General features: G+C 49.0%; 1 protein-coding gene across 1 annotated transcript in view; it reads right to left on the reverse strand.

Moving 5' to 3' along the window:
* Positions 1 to 8,019: 8,019 nt before the first annotated feature.
* GABRR3 (gamma-aminobutyric acid type A receptor subunit rho3) overlaps positions 8,020 to 16,219 on the reverse strand; it is a 44,791-nt gene continuing 36,591 nt past the window's right edge. Inside the window, exons 7-9 of the mRNA XM_064152134.1 lie at positions 11,719 to 11,871; positions 9,361 to 9,557; positions 8,020 to 8,418 (exon numbers count right to left, since the gene is read on the reverse strand). Coding sequence (XP_064008204.1) covers positions 8,116 to 8,418; positions 9,361 to 9,557; positions 11,719 to 11,871 — 653 coding nt within the window. The 3' untranslated portion in view covers positions 8,020 to 8,115. The remainder of the gene's footprint in view (positions 8,419 to 9,360; positions 9,558 to 11,718; positions 11,872 to 16,219) is intronic.

Genomic DNA, 16,219 nt, shown 5'->3' on the forward strand with positions numbered 1-16,219 from the left:
GTGTCCCTTCCACATATGCCCCTACACTGGGAGCACTGCTCCTGGGCAGAGACCCCAACAACCTTCCCACAATCAGGGAGTTTGTGAATGACCTGAGACAGTTTGAAGACAGTTTGTCGAGGAAAACCTTAATTGCCACTGTAGAGACCCTCACCCAAGAAATGAACGAGCTAAAAGCCTCTTTCTCTGAACTGCAGAAGGCAGAGGATGACTGCTCTTCACCTTCAGAATGGGTGCAAGTCTCAGCTGTAAGGAACACACGCCGCCGTACTCCTCCTCCTCCCTGCAGGAGACCAGCCCAGAGCAGACAGGGTACACACAGGGGTTCACTTTGGAGAACACTGTGTGAACACGGGGAAAACATGGACAGATGGCATGGCCAGCCCACCTCAGCTCTATCGGCCAGGGTAAGGGAACTGCAGGGGACAAACACAGGGAATAACTCCTCCAGAAGAGGGGTTGCCCCAGTGTCCCGCAGGCAGCGCTCTCGCTCAAGGGGTGGTGAAGCCAGTAACTCAGGTCCATGTGCCTCATGCGGTCACACTGCTCAGAATTAGAGGTGCCCTGTCTCCAGCCAGGCGGAGGCCAGGGATAACAGAGTATATTGGGACGTGTTTGTGAAATGGCCTGGCACTTCTGAAGCCGAGAAGTACAGAGCGTTGGTAGACACCGGTGCCCAATGCACACTCTGATCCCCTCCAGCCACAGGGGGACAGAAACTGTTACAATTGCAGGAGTCACAGGGGGGTCTCAGGAGTTGACTGTGCTGCAGGCTGAGATAAGCCTCACCGGGAATGTGTGGGAGAAGCACTCCATAGTAACTGGCCCTGATGCACCTTGCATCCTGGGGATCCACTTTCTCCAGGAAGGGTATTTTAAAGACCCCAAAGGGAACAAGTGGGCATTTGGCACAGCAGCTGTAGAGACTGCAAACAAAGAGCAGCTGTCTATCATGCCTGGCTTGTCAGATGACCCTTCCGTGGTTGGTACCCACAAGGTGGAAGATGTTAAGTTACCTGTTGCTTCTCGTGTAGTTCATCGCAGGCAATACCATACCAACAGAGACTCCCTGCTACCCATACAGCAGCTGATTCGCCGCCTGGAGCAGCAGCTTGTCATCAGCAAGAGCCACTCACCCTTCAACAGCCTGATATGGCCAGTGTGGAGGGAGAATGGGGAATGGAGACTGACTGTGGACTTCAGAGGCCTGAATGAAGTGACTCCTCCAATCAGCGCAGCCATGCCTGATATGCTGGAGCTGCAGTATGAACTGGAAACGAAGGAGACCAAATGGTATGCCACAATTGACATTGCTAATGCTTTCTTCTCCATCCCCATTGCAGAAGAATGTAGGCCACAGTTTGCCTTCACCTGGAGAGGAGTCCAGTACCACTGGAACAGACTGCCTCAAGGGTGGAAGCACAGCCCTACAATCTGCCACAGCATCATCCAGACTGCACTGGAGAAGGGTGGAGCTCCGGAACATCTGCAGTACATCGATGACATCATTGTATGGGGTGAGACAGCAGAGGAGGTCTTCGAGAAGGGTGAGAAGATCATTAATATCCTGTTGGATGCTGGTTTTGCCATTAAGAGAAGCAAAGTGAAAGGGCCTGCCAGAGAGATCCAGTTCCTGGGAGTTCGATGGCAGGATGGTGTCATGGAGAGTAGCAAAAGCCCCTCTAAAGTCTCCATGTCATGCAGATTTTTAATGCCTCACATTAAAAAGCCAGAAGCATCGAAAACCAAAACAATCTTTCAGTCCCATGGGAAGATTTCTCCCTAGGATAAGTGAAAGGTAAACACTGGCCATGCTTCCCTTTCACTTGGCCTTGGTTCTCAGACAAACAGGCTATTGTTTTGGTTAGTAAAACCGGCTTTCTCAGGCCTACCCAGCACCTGCAGGTGGGCTGGCTTGAGGAGTGGTCTTAGTATTGTTTAGGCAATGTTACCCAATTGTATAAGTTGCTTACTGTCTTGTGCCAATCTCTGTGAATAACGTAAGAGAGGTCCGAACTGGTGGGCAAGTCCTATTTTGAACATTATAAAAATGGTGGACAGGCCAGGATGGGGGCCCTTTTTTTCACCCTTTTGGGTTTTCTTGCTCCATCTTGGACCTCGCTCCTGTCCTCTAACAACAACAAACTTTTTTTGCCTGCTCCAGCCTCGCCTCGGGCGGACACATCGAGCCGCAGAGGCTGGGAGCCTGCACATGCCTGGACCCTCACCGGGAGAAAGGGACTCCCTACAAAGACTGTGAGTAGCTGACGAACTATTATATCAAACCACAAAGACTCGAAAGAACTCTCTTTAAACATCATAGACTCTTCAATTTGCCATTTTCTGAGATGTTACTTTGACCTCGATCAAAAGAATTCACACGGGTGGCGTGGTTTCGGGAAGAGGGAATTCGCATTTTTGCAATAAATCACTGATAAAATAGTCAACGCCTCGCGTATTTTCCCCATAAACTCTGCCGCCAAACTGCGTTCCTCGACAGATGGCCAATGCCACATCCCTATGGATGTGGTGAATAAAGTGGCCACTATGGTGGCACCACTAACCAGAAGCAGACACAATCCTTCCTGGGGTTTGTGGGCTTTTGGAAGATGCACATTCCCGGGTACAGTCAAATTGTGAAACCCCTCTTTGACGTTACAGGAAAGAGGAATAACTTTGGGTGGGGACCTGAGCAGCAGGTGGCATTTGACCAGATCAAACGAGAGGTGGTCCCTGCCATGGCCTTGGCACCAGTTCGAACCAGCCCAGAGATTAAGAACATTCTCTACACAGCAGCCAGTGAGAATGGCCCTAGTTGGAGCCTATGGCAGAAATCTCCTGGTGAAACACGAGGCACCCACTGGGGTTCTGAGCAAGGCATACAAAGGCTCAGAGGCCAATTATACCCCCACAGAGAAAGAAATCCTAGCTGCCTATGAGGGAGTCAGAGCTGCCTCTGAGGTGATTGGGACGGAGTCACCACTCCTTTTAGCTCCAAGGCTTCCAGTCCTGACTTGGATGTTTAAAGGGAAGGGTTCAACTCCGCACCATGCCACAGATGCCACTTGGAGTAAGTGGATGACTCTGATAACTCAGAGGGCTAGGATGGGGACTCTCGAGCACCCAGGCATTGTGGAGGTCATTACCAACTGGCCAGAGGGCACTGACTTTGGAAAGCCATCAGAAGAGAAGGCAGTGACCCGTGCTGAGGAAGCCCCCCCATACAGTGACCTCCCTGAGGAGGAAAAGGCATATGCTCTCTTCACAGATGGATCCTGCCGCCTGGTAGGCAGCAAGCGGAGATGGAAGGCTGCCATCTGGAACCCCACATGCAGGGTTGCAGAGGCAAGGGATGGAGAAGGTGAATCCAGCCAGTATGCTGAGGTGAAAGCCATCCAGCGGGCCCTGGACATTGCCGAACGAGAGCAGTGGCCAATGCTATACATCTACACTGACTCATGGATGGTAGCAAATGCCTTATGGGGGTGGCTGAAGGAATGGAAGAGAAATGATTGGCAGAGAAAAGGGAAGCCTATTTGGGCTGCTGACCTCTGGCAAGACATTTCTGCATGCCTGGACAAACTGCCAGTTAAAATCCGACACATCAGTGCTCACATCCCAAAGAGCAGAGCCACTGAAGAACAGCAGCATAACCACCAAGCTGACCAGGCTGCCCACATCTCCCACACAGACCTGGACTGGAAGCACAAAGGTGAACTGTTCTTAGCTCGGTGGGCACATGACTCTTCTGGTCACCAAGGAAGAGATGCCACATACCAATGGGCCCGAGACAGATCCGTGGACATATCCATGGAGGCCATAACTCAGGTTATCCATGAATGTGACATCTGTGCCACCATAAAGCAAGCCAAGCGCATGAAGCCTTTGTGGTATGGGGGAAGGTGGTCAAAGTACAGGTATGGGGAGGCCTGGCAGATTGATTACATCACTCTGCCTCGGTCTCGTAGTGGCAAGCAGTATGTGTTAACCATGGTGGAGGGAAGCACGGGGTGGCTGGAAACCTACCCAGTACCTCATGCTACTGCCCGTAACACCATTCTGGGCCTGCAGAGCCACATCCTGTGGAGACACGGTACCCCAGAGAGAACTGAGTCAGACAATGGGACCCATTTCAAGAACCACCTTGTAAGCAACTGGGCAAAAGAGCATGGGATAGAATGGGTTTATCACATCCCATACTACCCACAGGCTGCAGGAAAGATTGAGCGACACAATGGCCTGCTGAAAACCACCCTGAAGGCTATGGGAGGTGGAACTCTCAGAAACTGGGAGAAGCACCTTGCAGAAGCCACTTGGCTGGTGAACAGCAGGGGATCAGTTAACAGAGCTGGTCCTGCTCAGTCTGCCCTACTGCCCATAGTTGAGGGAGATGGAGTTCCTGTAGTCTGTGAAAGGAATCTACTGGGAAAGACTGTGTGGGTTGCTCCTGCCTCTGGTGGGGGAAAACCTATCAAAGGGGTGGTATCTGCAGAGGGTCCTGGTCACACATACTGGGTGATGATGGAAACTGGTGTTATCGAGTGTGTCCCTCAGAGAAATCTCTCTTTAGCTGAAAAGGTTTGAAATCTCAGAGTTGATTCCATGTGTTCCAGATATTTCAGGTTATCTTGTATTATAGTTGTATAATAGCTGTATCATAGTTGTATCATAGTTGTGCAATACTTGTATCATAGTTCATAAGGGGTTACAAGTTGTTTTTGTAGTTATACCCTCACCACTACACGGCGTCCAACAGAACCTACATCACAGCAACAGCTACCCAGAGTCCTACAACATCGCATCACACCACGGCGTCCAACCAGAACCCTGCATCTGATTCGTCACTGATGCCCTGCAGTGAGAGACTGTTCCTGATTTCCCTCCAGAGGATGTCTACAGCCATCTCATCTACACCTGTTCCCCTGATGCCAGACACCAAGAGAGACTGTTCCTGATGTTTTCTTCACAGAGGGAAAAGACTTTTTTCCTGAGTTCCAACAAGAACTGTTCCTGTTTCACTGACTCTTCTGACATGTTCCTGTCCTGCTCACACCTCACCAACCTGCACCGGACCAGAGGAGCACATCGCCTTGGGATACAGCCGGGGACCAAGAAGGACTTTAAGAACTCTTAACCCATGGACACTTTTCCCATCTTTGGAGAAGAAGACTGTTCGTAGGAAGGTGGAAGTGGACTAACCAAGGGGTGGAATGTATAGGGTTAACACTCCTGGGGGAGTGACCCTGAACCTGACCCTCGGGGTCTTGGCCCCTCCCCAGGGGTGGGCCACACTCCAGGTGATGGTTAGCTCACTCCCCCCACTTCCTGTCCTATAAAAGTCAGAGGGGCTTCCTTGCTCGCTCTCTTGCTTCGCTCCCTCTCGACACACACACACACACTGCATACCAGCACACCCCGTGGCAGCCATGAGGCAGAGACTGCATCACATTGCTCGGGTTGTATCCATCCTTTTTTGTATTTTGCTGTTTTCCCTTCCCTATCCTTTGTAAACTCCCCTACCTCCAATACCTTTTCTAAGTTATTGTTAAACTTTTCCTTTTTAACTTCCAAATCGAGTGAGATTGATTTATTTGGGTGTGCTTACCTCTCTCTCTCTCCCTGTATCTAATCTCTATTTTTTGGGAGAGGAGGGGGAAGAGGAGAGGGCACTCTATAAATTCTATAAATTGTCATTGGGTCTATTAAATTTATTAGAGTCTCTAGGAACTTGCAAGTGAACCCAAGACACTGGCATACAGTGTGTCAACAGCTTCTCCAGCGCTCTAACTGGGAGCTTTTTAAAGAGCCATCACCATGCTATGAACAAATAGTATTGCCTTGAGCAGGAAACTCAGATAAAGCAGAGAGTGGTTCAGGCTTCCAAATTTATTCCCATTTCCTCATCTCGACCAAGCAGTGACCAAGCATCTGCCTGGTGACATTTTTTGCCACCACAAATTATCATTCTCAGTTGACTTTGTAAATATGAACTCTCTTCATTAAATGACAGACACACCAACCTGAGGAGTTTCAGTGGAAAATGCTCCTTCTTCTGGGAAAGTCACAGAAATAATCTTGATTCTTTTCTGGAGCTGTGAACACCTTTTGTGTGTGCCCCTGAATGAATAATTCAACCTGAGGCTGTTTTCATGGAGGATTCATCTGGGACCGGCAGGATGCCTGCATGTGGGCCTGCTCTGGCACAGCTGCTCCCTTTGCCTTGCCGTGGTAGCTGGAAGTGTGCACGCAGCCAGATGCGGCTTGCCCACGCTGTGATGTTCCATCGTAAAGCCAGAGAGAGGGAGGGGGCAAAGGCCCGGCTGGCACTGGCCCCGTGAAGCAGACCCGGGCTCTGCTGCAGTGTGCCTGGGTTTCCTAACAAAGTTTTCTGGAATCTCTTCCCAAAGCCTGTGTTTCTGAAATGCACAGAGAGCAGCAGGGCTACCCGAGGCACAGGGGTGCAGGTGCCACTTGCGAGGCAGAGCCTGTGCAGGTGCTGCTAATCATCTGCCTGGGAGGTGGTTGTGAAAGACTGCATGCATACAGCCTGGGACATTGTTTCTGTGCTGGATCGGGGATTAGGCAGGGAGATTTCTCCAAAACTGAGGAAAGTCAGTGTCCTGTGGAAGGTCAGGGACAGCTGGACAGGCCGAGGGGTTTTGTTGAGAGGTGGATGATGTGCAATGTACAAAGTCTCATAGAATCAGTCAGGGTTGGAAGGGAGCACAAGGAGCAGCCAGTTCCAACCCCCCTGCCATGCCCAGGGACACCCTACCCTAGAGCAGGCTGCACACAGCCTCAGCCAGCCTGGCCTCAAACACCTCCAGCCATGGGGCCTCAACCACCTCCCTGGGCAACCCATTCCAGCCTCTCACCACTCTCCTGCTCAACAACTTCCTCCTCACCTCCAGCCTGAATCATTCCACTCCCCCCCAGTCCTGTCACTCCTGGATAGCCTCAAAAGTCCCTTTTTTGTAGCGCCCTTCAGCTGTGCCCTCCTGCTGGCCCCACAGCAGGGTGGAGGGCAGGGAGGGAGCTCGGCAGTTAAATGCAGACCTGTTACCTGACTTCAGAGCTGCTAGGGCCTGGCTCCGGGGCTTGGGGGAGCTCTGCTGGGGCTGATCCCTCGTTCTGCCTGCAGAGCAGATCCTGCACTCTGCCCGCAGTATAAGAGAGATGTGGAGGTGCTGGAGCAGGTCCAGATGAGGGCAACAAAGCTGGGGAAAGGCCTGGAGAATAAATCTTCTGAGGAGCGACTGAGGGAGCTGGGGATGGTTAGTGTGAAAAGGAGGAGGGGAGACCTCATTGCTGTCTACAACTACCTGAAGGGACATTGTGGAGAGGGTGCTGCTGCTGGGCTCTGTTCACAGGTAATTGGAGACAGAACAAGGGGGAATGACCTCAAGCTGAGACTGGGGAGGTTTAGACTGGACACGAGGGAAAAGCTTTTCCTGGAGAGAGTGGTCAGGGACTGGAATGAGCTGCCCAGGGAACCGGTGGAGTCACCCACCCTGGCTGTGTTTAAGGGTGGTTTGGATGTGGTGCTTGGGGCTATGGTTTAAGGTGAATCTTGCAGAGTAGGGTTTTAGGTTGGACATCCTGAGAGGCTTTGCCAAGTGGGATGTTTTTGTGATTCAGCTTTGCTGACCCCTGCTCCACTGCTAAGCCATAATCCCTTTCCTCCTAGTTACCGTCTGAGGACGACTGCTGCCGAGTTGCCTAGCAAAACCTAACTGCAGCAAGTGAAATAAGGGTAGAAGCTATTTGAAGGTGGCTGGTGCTGACTGCCTACTAAAATGGCTGGTTACAGAGGAATGGTTGGAGTGTAGCTAAAACCGGGGTAATACCTGAGGTGACAGCTGCTGTCTGTTTAGGTGTGGGACAAAGGGCTCCCTTAGTGAGCAAACCACTTCTATGCTACTGCAGTAGTACTACGTGCATTAGATTGCCTCCCCCAAGCATTGCACAGTCCAACTGAAAAAGCAATCAAACTTTTTTAATTAACCATTTTGTTGCTAACCAAACTAATTCTGGTAGGATGCAGAAACTTTTTAGCCTTCTCCTCACTGCTGTTGCGTTCCTTTGCAAGTCCATATGCAGCTATGGTGGGTTTGTTTATATGTACAAACCCCAGTAAAACAGATTGAACACAATATACACACTGGGAAATATAATCCTGGAATATGTGTCAATAGCATGATTGTTCTGTAAAATAATCCTGCCCATGTTTCCCTTCAGAGATCTCTTCCTCTTCATGCGGGTCGTGTCCGTGCTGGAGACACCTGCTGCTTGTGCCCGAGTCTCGTTCTCTTCGCAGCGCTCTGAAAAAGCAGTCAGCTCCATGTCCACATCCGTGTCGTGGAAGCAGCCATCGAAAGCCATTGCTTGCACTGCATCAATGCTATACATTCCTGAAGCCTGGCAACAGAGAGTAGTTATTCTGTGTCTAGCAGCAGCCGTTTCAGTAAATGGTGAATAAACAAAACAGACAATAAAAAAAGGTTACTCTTTGGTGGTGTTCCCTCTGCGGAGAGCAAATTGCAAACAGGGTTACCTTGCAGTTTTGCCCCCTTGGGCAGAACAAGAGCAAAGAAAGGGATACATAGGATAAAACACACTTGTCTGACTGATTGTTGCCAGGTTCTGGGTGGCAATGTGTGCTCCAGCTTCTGCAGCAGAAAAAGAATCAAACCGCCTGTCCTGTAGGGCTGAGTTGCTGGAGCTGTAGGAAATTACTTGAAGCATTTCCATGAGCAGGTTTTTAATGAGGTTATCAAATCACATGAGCAACATAGGCACCTTTTTTTTGTGTTTCCCCCTTGTGATGTTCCAACAAATGAGTTTATGTGGCAAATAGTGTTGAAGCAAAGGTGAGTGCTTCATAGAAAGCAGATATTTAACGTGAACGTTTCTGCTTCAAAGAAACCTTGATATGATCATTTATCTGGTTTTGGGAGAAAAGGCATCATTAAACCCATCTTCCTAATTGAAAAGGTGAAGCAGGAGAGGCAGAAATAGAGCCAGGAAGAAATATCACAAGAGTGCATTCTTGGATATATTTCAGAGAGGAAAAAATATCTTGATCTATAAATATCTGAGAACAGAATGAAGGTTACCTTCCGTGGGGCAGAAAGAAAAGAAAGGAGGGAGAATCAGGAAGTCTATTCCCTAACCTCTGCCACAGCAAAAAGAAGCACACATCTTTTCAAGAGGGTGATGTATTTCCTCCCTTCAGCAAAGTAAAGTGAGATACAGAGTGGAGATACAGACAGTTACTGTACTGACATCACAGTGCGTATTGGGATTACTCTGTGCTTTCTGTGATACTCTCTGAAGGCAATAAAACACAGAGAATTGTACCTTGCCTCTCTTCTTGAGTTGATTTCTCTCTTCAATTGTAGTGAGATAGTTCACTGCTGCATATTCAATGACAGATAGGAAGACAAAAAGGAAGCTGGTCCATAAATACACATCCACAGCCTTTATGTAAGACACTTGAGGCATCGAGGCACTTACTCCTGTCATGATGGTTGACATTGTCAGCACTGTAGTTATACCTGTCAAAGCAACAGGGGAGGTTATTGTGCTAGTGGCCAGCTGCTTCTGTTTAGCTCATCACAGTTGCTTGGAAAGCACAGCTTTGTGAGGGCATATGATTGACACTGCCTTTAACTTCATTGCACAGGCTCTGGAAAGTGGAGTGAACCATGAAGACCTTATCAAATACAATACTGAAACCAGTAAATCATCCTTCTGCTCAGTGTGTGAAGTTGGAGTTGCAGCACACCAAGTCCAACAGCCCAGACACAGCACTGGTGACTCAGCAGCATAAGGAACGCGTTTCCGTGGCAGCTCTAGGCACTGCTATAGAGAGGTGAAAGCAGGTTTGTGGTCTTGCCTTGCTTCCCAGGGTCTCCACTACACAGAACATCACTAAAGAATCATCAGTTTCCCTCCCAGCCTCTTCTCAAGTTGTACTTCTTGAAATTATTTGTCAGCTTGTATGGCTCTATTGCAACACCATGGCTCTCTACAAACGCTTCAGCATAAAAATGCTATGTCCACTGAAACTAAGAAAGCTTTTTGGTTTACTCCAGTGTGTCCCAAATTTCACCTTCATCTTTTCAATCTCTCTGCTTACGTGCAGCTGTTCATCTGACTTGGTTTTGCTCTATCTCAGAAACACCAAATGAAAAATAATAAAAATAATCAACACCAAACCAAAATAATCAACTACAGACACCAACAGCCAGCCCAGCCCTGCCTTTAGAGAAAAGAATGTAACATTGGAAGTGTAGACACCTCAGTAGCACCTCTGAGATAGCACTGGCTGACAGCATGGCCTTTCAGCTGGGTCTCTGTAGTCTTTCTCCAGTTTTGTGCTAGTTCAAGTCCCTGGAACATACAAAACTTTTCCCTTTCCCTCTCTGCGAGTTGTTTAGTTTGGAGGATGGAGTTTGAAATAGTCTATACATGAGGAAATCAATTTATTTAACATACATAGACTCTAGGCTTGGGAGATTTTAAACTTTGGCCTTAAACTCTAATGTTAGCATTGCCTATAAATAACACAGGGTTATGCTAACAAACTGTGTGTTCTTCACAGAACTCCTGCTGCATAACCTGCAGAAATTCAGCTATAAATTAAAGAACATGATCAGCAAAATCATCTTGACATTACAAATTATATATGGAAAATTCACTTTATTTTGTTTTTAAACATGAAGTTAAATTTCTTACAAATAAAAGGAATTGGTAGATTCATTAATAAAAACAGATAGGGAGTAACTTTTTTAATACAGTGAAAAAGAGCTGTAGGTCTCATGTAGATCACAGCTTTAGGCTGTGTCAGTTAGAAAGGGATCTGAGGTATCAGCAGCCCTATTTTTTTCTAGATTGTCACAGGTACAGGTGACAATTGAGGCTCTCTCAGTACACACAAGTGTGTTTCTTACACAAGTTCCTCAAGTTTTCACTTGTCTGAGAAATGAAGCAACATGAGAGATTGCTTCTCAGCATCAACGATTAGGAAGAATAGGAACATCTTTACTAATCCTTAAACCAATGGTTCAGGACTCAGCTGCATTACACTTACATCACATAAGAAATTTTCCTATTTCAAGCATTAAATTCTCAACAAAGGCAGTCCTGAAGTAGCATTGATGATTCATCACTGAGAAGAACAATAGTGTTATAAAAAGCCTACTGTAATTAACCTTTTTCTCATGAGCTGTGGTGCTATGAACCAGAAGTGTGAGGAGGAACATGCTCAATTTACTCTTCAGTTTCCACAGAAGCTCATGTGCCTTGCAGAGGTGAGACACCAAAGCAGGTATTTTCCAGGTGCCTAACAATGAAAGACTTCACTACAGAGGACAAATCAGGATAATGGTTTCAGGTTGGTAAGAAGGTATCAAATGTTTGTAGAGAAGAAGTAGAACTGCAAAGCTTTTAGATAGATTGTGCTGAAGCTATTAAGTCTCTCTCATAACCACCACCTGGTTACTTCTTACTGTCTGTTAACTTTTCTTAACAAACATCCCATTTCCAAATCGTGAGGTTAGCTGAAGTTTATGGTAGTGACAACATTGGCAATAGTAGTGTTGCTCAGGCTGTGCCCCTTAATTTTGGGTCTAAATAAGGAGCTGTGGTAACACACCCCACACACCCCACACCCCCATTCTGTACTTCCCAGAAGAATATACACAAAAAGTTTACCCAGTGATACCCTGGCAGGAACTGCTCTTCTGTCGATCCAGAACGACACCCAGGACAGCATCACCATCAGCATGGCTGGGAAATAGGATTGCAGCAGGAAAAAGAAAATGTGTCTCCGGAGTGCAAAATTGATGAAGAGTCGATTGTACCAACCTGGGCAGGAGAGAGAGAGCAGTGGGGCAGGGAGGGAGAGGGCAGTGTTATTTGTGAGCTCTTTGCACCAAACCCTTGTGCTGGACACCAAGCTGGGAGGCTTGGCTGAGACAGCTGCAGGTTGTGCTGCCATCCAGACAGACCTGGACAGACAGAGCTGGGCACAGAGGAACCAGATGAGGTTCAACAGGGACAAGTGCAGAGTCCTGCATCTGGGGAGGAATAACAAACTGCAGCAATACAGGCTGGGAGGTGACTGCTGGAGAGCAGCCCTGTGGAGAGGCACCTGGGAGTGCTGGGGGAGAACATCCATGGCACAGCAATGTGCCCTGGTGGCCAAAAAGGGCCAATGGGATCCTGGGGTGTATTAGGAGGAGTGTGTCCAGCAGATCAAGGAAGGTTCTCCTTTCCCTCTACTCTGCCCTGGTGAAACCTCATCTTGAATACTGCCTTCAATTTTGGGCTCCCCAGTTTCAGAAGGACAGGGATCTGCTGGAAAGAGTCCAGTGGAGGGCTACGAGGATGATGAGGGGACTGGAGGGCATGGCTGATGAGGAGAGGCTGAGAGACCTGGGGCTGCTTAGTAGGGAGAAGAGAAGACTGAGAGGGGGTCTAAAAAATGTCTATAAATATCTGAGGGCTGGGGGTCAGGATGGGGGGACAGGCTCTGCTCACTGCTCCCTGGGATAGGACAAGCAGCAAGGGGTGTAAGCTGCAGCACAGGAGGTTCTGCCTCAACACAAGGGGGAACTTCTTTCCTGTAAGGGTCCCAGAGCACTGGCACAGGCTGCCCAGAGAGGCTGTGGAGTCTCCTTCTCTGGAGCCTTCCAAGGCCTGTCTGGATGAGGTCCTCTGCGACCTGAGTTAGATTGTGTGGTCCTGCTCTGGCAGGGGATTGGACTGGATGATCTCTTTGGGTCTCTTCCAACCCTTGACATCTGTGATCTGTGATCCTGTGATCCTGCTGCCTTGCCTCCAGTACAAATGGTGTATCCACATCAATACTCAATACCCCAGAAATATTGCCACCACCTTGGTTTTATACACTGCTTCACAAACTGTCACACCCCATTCAAATAGGAAGTGGGAGTGAAGCTTTATGACTGCATAAACTAAATACTGTATTAGAGAGGTTAGAAAAGTAAAAGCAACCAAACCAACCAACCCACCCCAAAAAAACCAAACCCCAGGAAAAAAACACTTCAAATTAAACTTCCAGGAGAATGCAGACAGAAGGTCCAGCCTGGCTAGCACAGCAGAGCCACCAGCCTGCCTCCCTCAAAACAACAGTAGCCTGCCTTCTCTCAAGCTGCAAAGGCCGAGGGGTAAAAAGCACTTCTCTCCTCGGGGTCAGGCCGGTTTGCTGCCTGGAGAGGGGCGGCTGCCATCGAGTGCATCGTTGGGCGTGCGCTGCCTGCGCGCCCCGGGCTGCGGCTGCTGCCGCGGGGCAGGAATCAGCGCACAGGCAGGGGGAGGACAGCAGCGGCCGTGCCGTGCAGAGAGACAGCGACGAGGCTGTGCTGGGGCAGTCAGGCTGTCCCACGGAACAACTCTCAGGGGCCAAGGGGATGAGATGCAACAAAGTTAAGTGCAGGGTTCTACACTTGGCCACAACCCCGAGCAGCACTACTGGCTGGGGCCAGAGTGGCTGAGAGCAGCCAGGCAGAGAGGGAGCTGGGGGTGCTGGGAGAGAGGAGCTGAAGATGAGGCAGCAGTGCCCAGGTGGGCAGCAGAGCCAATGGCATCCTGGGCTGGCTCAGGAGCAGTGTGGGCAGCAGGACAAGGGAGGTTCTTCTGCCCTTGTGCTCAGCAATGCTCAGGACACAGCTTGAGTGCTGTGTCCAGTTCTGGGCTCCTCAATTCAAGAGAGATGTTGAGGTGCTGGAAGGTGTCCAGAGAAGGGCAACGAAGCTGGGGAGGGGCCTGGAACACAAATCCTATGAGGAGAGGCTGAGGGAGCTGGGGGTGTGCAGCCTGCAGAAGAGGAGGCTCAGGGCAGAGCTCATTGCTGTCTGCAGCTACCTGCAGGGAGGCTGTAGCCAGGTGGGGTTGGGCTCTGCTGCCAGGCAAGCAGCAACAGAGCAAGGGGACAGAGTCTCAAGTTGTGCCAGGGCAGGTCTTGGCTGGATGTTAGGAGGAAGTTGTTGTCAGAGAGAGTGATTGGCATTGGAATGGGCTGCCCAGGGAGGTGGTGGAGTGGCTGTGGCTGGAGATGTTGAAGCCAAGCCTGGCTGGGGCACTTAGTGCCATGGTCTGGTTGCTTGGCCAGGGCTGGGTGCTAGGTTGGACTGGCTGAGCTTGGGGCTCTCTTCCAACCTGGCTGCTTCTATGACTGAAGGAACTACCCTGTCTAATGTTAAACACACACTATGTGTTTTCAGTTGCAGAGAAGTTTTTTTCTGCTTTACAAATGATTGTCTTAAAAAGAGGTTGCAGTTGTTGCTCCTTTGGATGCCAAAAGCCTAAATGCTTGCTATGTGTATGCAGCTCAGTGAGATTCACAGGAAAGGATATGCAGAATCCAATATGTAGAAGGCTGCTTTGTGAGCAGCATTTTTGTCTCTTTTTGCTCAAGACTCTTCAGGAGGGGGTGGCTGCCACTAGGGTTGTGCTGATTGATCCTCACTATTACTTCAGAAAGCAGGGTCTGCATGCAATTGTTTTCCTCCACCAAGAAGCAAAGTAAAAGAACAAGAGAAAGTGGAGCCTCCTAGAGGAAACAAAACATCCAAGCCGAGTGGAACTGTATGCCTACAAAGGGCCCCGTTCTGATTAACAAACATGGCATACACATTCTTCAGGTGCTCCCCAGTGTGACTTTCCTCTTACCTTTACCTTACTGTGTGCACTCAGCATCAAAATACCTGCATTTAAACTTGAAGCAGTTACTCTTTGAAAAGACACAGGTGCTATGAAGGTGCTGCAGAAGGCTGGGGCCAAGGGCGGCATGAGGATCTGCTCTGGTCCTCGAGGCCATACTGGCTTGCATAAGTGAGAACAGCCAGGCAGATAGAGGTCCTCTGAGTTCCCAGCACCCGGTCTGAACACAGTGACAGCAGTTTGGTGGGAAATACCCCAGTCTCCTTCTCGCAACAGGGGCAGGTTTGACGCAGCTCTCAGAATGGCAGTTCTGATAGTAAGGTACCGCTCTCTCTGCTCTCATGTGACAGTGGCTCTTGACAGCTGGAGCTGTTCTTAGATCACACACAAGCAAGAGATAAGCTGTGAATTCCTCGCTGTTTAGGCTGCACCATCGGTTAAAGTGGGATTTCTGCATTCCTATCAGACTCCACAAACTTCAAGGACTCTTAAAATGCAAAGAGAAGCTGTCCTGTAAATAAAATGCAGTTAATAAATCTATTTGCAGCTTTCCTGTGTGTCTTAAAGGCTTCTTTTTTAAAAAGTGATATTCATTTCATCATTGCATATGGCATAGTTTTCCTGTCACACCTTGATAGAAAGGGTAATTACACTGAAATGAGTTGGCTCAGACTAGAAAGGACAATAGCAAATATGCCATTTTATCTAGTTAAAAGCATAGGTTCTCTTTAATATCTTTATTAATGATCTGGACGAGAGGATTGAGTGCACCCTCAGTGAATTTGCAGGTGACACCAAGCTGGTTGGGTGTGTCCATCTGCTAGAAGGTAGGGAAGCTCTGCAATGGGATCTAGATGCATTAGACAGGTGGGCCAAAGTTGATCGCATGAGGTTCATTAAGGCCAAGTGCCAGGTCCCACACTTGGGTCACAACAACCCTATGGTAAGCTACAGACCTCGGGATGTGTAGCTGGAAAGCTGCAACTTGGAAAGGGACCTGAGAATATTGGTTGATAGTCAACTGAGTGAGCAGCATGCACAGGTGGCCAAGGCCAGTGGTGTCCTAGTTTCTAGTAGAAACACTGGGGTCATGAGGAACAGGGAGGTGATTGTCCCCCTGTTCTGGCAAGGGCACACCTTGAGTACTGTGCTCATTTCTGGGCCACTCACTGTAGAAAGGCCATAGAAGTGCCAGAGCATGTCCAGAGAAGGGCAGTGAGGCTTGTGGAGGGCCTGATGGAGCTGGGTTTGTTCAGTCTGGAGAAACAGAGGCTGGGGGGAAACCTTACTGCTCTCTTCAGCTAGCTGAAAGGAGGATGGAGCAAGGTGGCCTGACCCTTCTTCTGGGAAGGGAGTGACAGGACTAGAGGAAATGGATAGAAGCTGTGCTAGGAGAGGTTTAGGCTGGACATTAGCAAATATTTCTTAATTGAAAGGGTTATCAAACCTTGAAATAGTCTGGCCAGGGCGCTGGTGGAGTCATCATCCCTGGAAGTGTTTAAATGGCATACAGACCTGGCACTCAGGG

This window comes from Pogoniulus pusillus, chromosome 12, assembly GCF_015220805.1.
Source record: "Pogoniulus pusillus isolate bPogPus1 chromosome 12, bPogPus1.pri, whole genome shotgun sequence".
NCBI lineage: Eukaryota > Metazoa > Chordata > Aves > Piciformes > Lybiidae > Pogoniulus > Pogoniulus pusillus.